The sequence below is a fragment of the Monoraphidium neglectum genome (assembly GCF_000611645.1).
Source record: "Monoraphidium neglectum strain SAG 48.87 unplaced genomic scaffold scaffold02850, whole genome shotgun sequence".
NCBI classification, from domain to species: Eukaryota; Viridiplantae; Chlorophyta; class Chlorophyceae; order Sphaeropleales; family Selenastraceae; genus Monoraphidium; species Monoraphidium neglectum.
In genome coordinates this window covers 214-7913 of record NW_014010778.1, presented here as the reverse complement: position 1 = coordinate 7913, position 7700 = coordinate 214, and the positions used below count along the sequence as shown (strand labels likewise).

The 7700-nt window shown below is 68.5% G+C and overlaps 2 protein-coding genes across 2 annotated transcripts; one reads left to right on the top strand and one right to left on the bottom strand.

Moving 5' to 3' along the window:
* Positions 1-118: 118 nt before the first annotated feature.
* MNEG_11659 (hypothetical protein) lies at positions 119-2997 on the top strand (the record flags this gene model as incomplete). The annotated part of the gene is made up of 7 exons (XM_014039870.1): positions 119-640; positions 842-964; positions 1163-1399; positions 1585-1674; positions 1853-2047; positions 2295-2510; positions 2701-2997. The coding sequence occupies 7 exons, from the start codon at positions 119-121 to the stop codon at positions 2995-2997; spliced, it is 1680 nt and encodes a 559-aa protein (XP_013895324.1).
* Positions 2998-5217: 2220 nt separating this feature from the next.
* MNEG_11658 (hypothetical protein) lies at positions 5218-7468 on the bottom strand (the record flags this gene model as incomplete). The annotated part of the gene is made up of 3 exons (XM_014039869.1): positions 5218-5697; positions 6755-7121; positions 7425-7468. 3 exons carry the CDS (start codon positions 7466-7468, stop codon positions 5218-5220), a joined length of 891 nt encoding a protein of 296 aa, XP_013895323.1.
* Positions 7469-7700: the final 232 nt, after the last annotated feature.

The following is a 7700-nucleotide window of genomic DNA, read 5'->3' as shown; positions in this document are numbered from 1 at the left end:
GTGGGGCATGGGACGAAGGTTCTGGGGAGGCCCCTAGGGCACGTGATATCGATGGAGCGTGAACGTTTGGGACGGTTAGATGTTTTGCGGGGCCACGTGCACCATGTGATCCGATCGAATGGCCGTTGATCTTGCGAATCCACAACGGTTGCCGGGACGCCCAAACCCCAACAAACCGCATCCCGAACCCAGGGACACGTACGTCCTCTCCCAACTGGACGCCAAGGAGGAGTACCCCGACCTGAACCCCCTCCAGCGCTCCCTCAAGAGATACGAAGACAAGAGCCGCGCCGCCGCCGCCAGGAAGCGCGCCGCCGCCGCGACCGCCGAGGCCCGAGGCGAGGGCACGCAGCGCGAGGTGGAGGAGCTGGTCGCCGCCGCGTCCGACACGATCTGCGAAGAGCTCTTCGCGGAGGCGGCCACCGAGGGCGCCGCTGCGGCGGCGGACGGCGACGCAGGCGCGATCGAGTGCCCCGCGGCCCCCGAGGGGCCCGCGGCGGGGCCGGAGGCCGGCTGGCCTGCTGAGCTGGCGGAGCTTCTGACGGCCGGCGGCGGCGCGGGTGACGGCGACGACGAGGGCGACATCGAGGTGGCAGCGGCCGTCGTCGCCGCGGGGCCGACAGAGGAGGCAGAGTTCGAGGTGAGGCGGGAATTCCAGGGCTGGGCATTTTGGGATGCAATGAACTATCTAGTAGGGGCCTCGCCCTGATGCCTGATCCACTTACAAATCGGATCATTGCATAACAGCACATCGACGGCTGTCTTGATACCCCTGGCCCGTTCCAGCTCACTGGTTTTTGCCCCTCGGATCCCTCGCACGGCAATGCACCCACCCACCCAGGAGAGCGCCCAGCCCGCGGCGCTGGTGATGACGGGGCCGCAGCGCGCCCCCCTCCTCAGCAACGATGACGAGGCGCCCACGGCCCAGGATGTGGACGAGTCCCAGGAGCTGATAACGAGCAAGGTGAGACGGGGCTCTGGACGGGGCGCTGATTAGAGGCCGGCCGACACGCAGGGCTCTTGGTTTTGGGGATCTGAGTTGCCTTTCAGCAGCCACAAGTTGTCCCCTTCTCAAATTGCACGCCTTGTCAGACTCGACCAACTTGTACCAACCAATGCCTTTACTTATCAACCTGTGCGCCCTTCGAATTTTCATCCCCAGGTCACCGCCGTCGTGCTGATGAGCGGCTCGCTCCACGCAACGACCGCCGTGACCAGGGACGCCGCCGCCCCGATGCCCGCGTCAGCTACCACCTGCCCCTCCGCGGCGCTGAGCCACCCGATGGCCGGCCCCAAGACAGAGGCGCAGGCCGGCGGCGGCGGCGGCGACGGCGACGGCGCTCTCCGCGCGGGCGCACGGGTGCGCATCCCCAAGAAGAGCCTCAACAAGATGCCTCAGGTGGGCGAGGAAGCCAAAAAACAACAGGGGGTGACATCTAATTTTTTTGGATATAGAACCAGGCTCACCTCCTTGCATCACCCTGCTGTCGAGGTTTGTTGTCGAAAGCACCTGCCTGTTGCTGATGCATGGTACTGCTCCTTCATCCTACTGACTCGCACTGCACGTCACCGCTGCCCTGACAGGTCACCGTGCGCGCCGCGGTCACCTGGACCGCCCCCGCCAGCGATGACAAGAGCTCGGCCAAGATCCTGGCTTTGGACGGCCCCAAGAAGGTGCGCCGCGCTTGGGGTCATGTGCGCGTGCGCACCCAGGCACGCACCTTGCCTGAAGTTGAGGGAAGGAACGGACCCTCTTCTGCCGCGTCTGTCGCGCGCGCTCGCAGTCGTCTCCCGCTCACACGCCCTGCGTCCAAAAACCCCACCCCCTTCACTTTCTCACGACACCCATCAGGACGCGGTCACCAGCCTGGTGCCCTTCTCCTTCTACTGCAGCCCCTTCGACTTCCGCGCCGCCGCCACCGACGGCTACATCATGAATGCGGCCCAGACGGCCGCCTCTGACATGATCCTGGCGCACCACTCGGCTGTCATCTTGGGCCCCACCGCCCCCGCGCCCGCGACGCGCGGCGCTGAGACCGCACCCAAGGTGGGGCTGGGCGGTTGCGTGGGTCGGGGGCTGGGTGGGTGAGGGTTGAGGGGCGGGGGTCACCTTGGGTGGAAGGAAGGGCGCAGATGCGGCGAGCAAAACCGCTTTGGTCAAAAAGAGACTTGGGCCATGCTTTGTGCATCCATTATCTTGAAGCCTGCCACTGTACCCCAATGCCAGCCCGCCTCACCTACCCCATGAACCCCTTTTTCAAATTCCCCCGCACCTCTACCCACCCGCCCGCCAGGCGAGCCCGCTGGGATCGACTCCCAGGCCGGTGCCCCTGGTGCCATCCATCACCTCCCCCAAGACCCACGGCGAGGACGCCACCGCCACCGCCCTCCTGCTGAAGACCATCTACAGCCCCACGCTGCCGCTCCACACGACCACCAGCAGCGGCGCGGCCCGCGTGGCTGGCCAGCCCGTCAAGCCGGGCTCACTGATCACGATGTCTGTCCTCAAGGTGCGGGGGCTTGCTTTGGGGGTCGTGCACAGGTGGCGAGATGGGAACAGCGCATGAGCAATTGACTGACACAAAGATTTTTAAGTCTGACAAGCTCCTGTGACGCCCGCCACGCCTTGGTTTGCGCAAAGCATTTCGACTCTTGCTCGCTCACGCCCCTTGCTTGCCGGCTCCGCCATCCCGCATGCAGACCGCGCCGCGCACGGCCGGCCAGGCGCCCAAGATGCAGCTGCTGCTGGCCGCAACGACAACTGCCACCAACTGCTCCAAGTCCGAGGCCGAGGGCGCCGCCCCCGCGACCAGCGCCGCACCCGTGGCGCTGGAGGCGGCCCCCCTGCCAAGCAGCCGCGGCAAGTCCCCCGTCGCCGACGCCCGCCCCGCGCGCTCCCCCCGCCCCGGCCAGCACCCGGCATGGGGCTGCATGGCGGGTGCGCTGCTGCTGGCCGCGTGCGGCCTCGCGACCGCCGCCGTCGCCCTGCTGCACTGAGTTGCAGCCAGCCCGCCTTTCGGCGCCCCATGGGTCTTGTCAACGCAAGCCCCTTCAAGAACCACAAGCAGGCACTGCCTGCATTATGAGCAGGAAACCTCGCACTCCCCTGGGAGTCCCAAGAGCCACCGACGAACCATGATAAGCCACCGACGAACCATGATGAACGCCATCGCTTGTGGCACACATACAGGCGGCGGGCCGCACGCCTGTGCACCGCGGCCTTTCCGCCCGCCTTGCCTCCTGGCAACCCTGACACACCTCAAGCTGAGCCTGGACACCCTTTTGTCCCTGGCCGCAAAACCCTGGCCCCTTTGAACCGAGCCCTGGCCCCCTGATCCTGGCCCCTCGCTGCACCGCTCAACGCCAATCGCACAGCCGGCCGTCAAAGCGGCAAACCCCACATGCGCGCTGCAACCTGCGCGCTGCGCGCGGCTTGCGGTTGGCACGAGTTGGCCGTCATCAGACGGCGGGCGCCACACCGCTGGTGCGTTTGGCGTCTTTGGCGTTTTCGAAGACTTCTGCACTCGGGCTATTTTGCCCTGCCGCCACCATCTTGCCTTGCCAGTCCCCACCTTGACCTGCTCGAGACCGCACGCGTCCCTTGGCCCAAGCACAGCTGAGTGCTGAGCCGCCCTGCATCGTTTTACGAAAGCCGTGAATAAGGCGCGCCATCGCCGCGCACACCGGCAGCGTCGCTCTTTGCATCCGAAACAGCCGCACTGGCGCCTGCTGGTTTTGGCGGTACGGCCTGCCCAGCACTGCAACCTGCGCCCCCTGCGCACCGGTTGCTTGCATCGGGGCATGGAGTTCCATTGGTTGCGCTCTGCCGTCTTGTCACCCCAGCAGCAGCTTCCTTGCAGGTGCACGCTCGCTGATACTAAAAACCAACACGGCGTGCTGACGAACGGCTCCCGCCTCGTCCCTCAGAACACACTCGTGACGCGACACTCACTCGCCTCAACGAACCACGGCAACGCCCACTGCGCTTTGCGCTTGCACCTGGTATCTGCCTGACGGCCGCCCCTGCGCCCCCACGTTCACTGCCGCTGCCCTGCTACCTTCTTTCCCCTGGATTCTTTCCCCTGGAAACTTGGGTCTGAGCTTCCCTGCGTGCCAGCACTTTGCCTCTCTTGCGGGACCTCCTTTCTGGGCCGAGCCGACAGACTTTGGGACCCCAACACGTTTGACTTTTTGCCACAAACATTCCTCTTTGCGCCGCGTGCGCCTTTCACCTGGAAACAGCCAGCCCCCAGCAATGGGGTCGCCGCCGGCCGCCACACCTCACCCTTACCAAGGCATTCCTATCACGCATCGGCGGGCGCTTGCCGACCCCTGGCAGCTCAGGCGCCGCTTCGACACTCGCCCGCCGTGCGTCATTGCGGTCTTGCCTGGGCTCGCACTGCCTTCTGTGGTGCGAGCCGTGTTGGTTCACCACAATTTCAGGCAGCAAAACCCAACCGCTGTAATTTGTGCAGCGCGACGGCGCACCCGACTCTTGTGTTGACCATATTAGGACCTTTCGACGCCTTGCAGCAAGGAGGTGGCGACCCGCGATCACCCGCACTTGCAACACGGCAGTCGTCGACGCTTCTGGGAGTGCGTCAAAGCTTTTCATCCTTGCACGCCGCGTTTTCACAAGCCCCACAGCGTTCATGCGCCCTGTTGCAGCTCGTATCACATTGACTGGTCAAGACACACGCCGCCCCCGTTTAGGCAGAAAGGCCCGACACCAACTCGCAATCTGCACCCCCACGTTCAATTTGAGCACCAAGTAATCCCCGCCCCCAAGAAACAGCTGGCCTGATAGACAGGGACACGCAGCTTGGCGCAGCAGCAGGGGCCGGCGTCAGTGTACAGTACTGTATGCAGCTGGCAAAGCTGCTGTGCGCCTGCTGGGTGAATGATTGCAGCTCCGCTCCGGACGCTGCTGGATGAGCCCGTTCTGGCTGAGCCTGCTGCTTGGATGATGGCGCTGCAAGACTTCAATGCCCCCCACTGGATACTGCGTGCTTGCAATAGGAGACGCTGCTCTCCAGACTTTGGGGCGATTGTTGCGTGCCAGGCGGCACCAACCCGCATGCATTGCCAAATTCGGCCGCTGACCGAAACACAGAACGAAACATGGGGTTACAGCGGACCACGACAGGGGCAGGTTCCCGTAGTCCACTGCACACACATCGCAACGCAGCCACAACCTCGCAACGCGCCCTGCTGATATCAGCGAGTCTTCAGGTTGAGCTTCCTGCCAGCCCCCGCCCCGCCGCCCCCCGCCGCACCGCCCCCGCCTGTTCCAGCGGGCGGCGGGGGCGGGCCCCCTCCAGATCCCGGCGGCTGCCCCGGCGGCTGCCCCGGGGGCGGCGCTCTGCTCAGCGGCTTGAGCGTGAGCTTCGGCCGCGCCGCCCCCGCTTGCTGCTGCTGCGACTGCCCGACGCTCGGCATGCTGGACAGCCCGCCGGTGCTGGTGGTGGACGGCTGGCTGGCCAGGCCCGGCGGCGGCGGCGGCGGCGCGCCCCCGCTGACGCCGGCGCCGGCGCCGGTGGCGGTGCTGGTCCCGGCGCTGGCGGGCGCCGGGCCCAACGGCTTGCCCTTGAGGCCGAGAGGCTTCCCTTTGAGGGACAGCCGCGCCTTGAAGCTGCCGCTCGGCGCCAGCGCCGGGGGCGGCGCGTCCGAGACTGCCGCGGCCGCGGCGGGCGCCGGCTGTGGCGCGGCGCGGGGCGGGGGCTGGGGCGCTGCTGGTGCTGGTGGTGCTCCTGCTGCTGATGGGGCCGCCGGCGACGGCGACGGGGCGCGCCGCTTGGCGGACGGCTCGGGGGCGCCGCCAGGGCTCTCCAGAGGCCGCTTGACGCCGCCTCCCCCCGCCCCCGCGGCGGCCGCCGGCGCGGCTGCAGCAGCGGCTGGCGCCGGTGCCGCGTGCTGCGGCGGCGCGGCTGGGGGCGCGGCCACATGCGCGGGCAGGGCGGTGGGAGGAGGCGGCGTGCGCCCGAGCTTCTTCCCCAACAAGATTTTCCGCCCGGGCGCCGGCTGCGCGCTGGGCAGCTGCTCGGCAGGCGCCGCGGGCGCCGCTGCGGCCGCGACCGCCGCCGCCGCAGCCGGCGAGGGAAGCGGTGGCGTCACGCCCCGCAAGGGGGGGCGCTCAGCTGGCGGCAGCGCGGCGGCTGCGGGCGGCTGAGTAGGCGCCGCCGGTGATGCGAGGGGCTGGGCCGGCAGCTGCACCCGCGGCGGCGCAGGCGGCTGAGCTGGCGGCAACAAAGGCGGCGGCGCCACAGGCTGGGGCGCGGGCGCCGCAGCAGCAGGCTGCGGGCTCGGCGCCGCGGCGGCGGACGCGGGCTGCGGCAGCGGGGGCGCGCCGCTGCTCGCGCCCGCGGCCACGGCGGTTGCAGCTGTGCCTGCTGACGAGGCAGGGTGCGCCAGTGGCGACAACGCGCTCTGAGTGGGATGCGACACCGCAGGCCCCGCGGCCGCGGTGCCTTTCGACCTGCAAGGGGGTGCGGACGAGAGCGCGTGCATCGTCACTCCAACATTGCGGCGGCAGGCGGCGACAAACAACTAGGACAGGTCGGTGTTTTGCCCCCTGCCCGGCTGCGGGGGGATGCCCTAGCCCTGCAGATTCCGACGACCCCGCCGATGCCGCCACCAGCTGCCCGCCGCACATGCGCATGCGTGCACACAAGCGTGCGAGGAGGCGCCCGGCCGCGCACCCTGTGGCGGGTGAGCCAGGCAGCTCCCTAGAGACTGCCCCTGCGTCCCTCGACACAGACGGCGCCGCCGACGCCGCTGCCGCGGTGCCGCCTGCGCCGCCGTCGCGCTCGCGGCTCGACGGCAGCTTGATCCCTAGCCGGACCCGGCTTGGGCGCGGCACGTTGGTGACCGTCCCAGTGCCGGCAAACGTGCCGGCCGACCGCGCCGGCATCGCCCCGTCTAGGTTCGAGCGGGTCCCCGCGCCGCCCGAGACCGCGCCCGCGCCGCCGGCGGACGCGGCCGGCAGGCCGCTGCGCGTGGGCGTCTTGCGGGCGCCGCCGGTGGGCGCGGGCGCGGCGGCGGTCGCGCCGGTGCGCATGCTGACGGAGCGCTCCGCTGGGTCGGCCGCCAGCAGCGCCTGGTCGCCTTCCTCCTCGCGCTCCCTGGCAGTTGGGAGTTGGAATTAGAGGCACGATTGACAGACTGAAGATGTGGCGTCAAGGCAACATGCACACGGTACATAATCGAGTTGATGTAGATATCAGGAGACTCAGGCATTGTCATTTGGGCAGTGGCGGCGCCGATGTCAGGTGTTGAGGGGAACGCGCGACCGAATCGACCCGCAGCGCAAGACCCGCAACAGCCCCGCGGCGCCGGCGTCGGGGCCCGGGTGCAAGCCGTACGATGTGATGTGCGTTTTTTTCTTTCCCTTGCTTGCGCGTGGGCGCTGCTGGGGCCGCGGTCACCTGTACAGCGTGGCCGGCTGCCCCGCCACCCGCTGCAGCGCCATGAACGCCAGCTGGCGCAGCGCCGGGTCCCCGTGGCAGCCCAGCAGCTGGTACAGCGCCGTCACCACATCAACCGACACCTGCCGCGGCGGCGGCGGCGCACGCCGCGGCGTGTCGTGCAAACGGACCGAGTGAGGGGCGAAGAGGCAGAAGGATCGGGGGGGCCAGGCCCGTCGTGGGCGGCAGCAGACGCATCTAAGCCCAGACGACGCACTGCCGCCCGCCCCGGCCCGA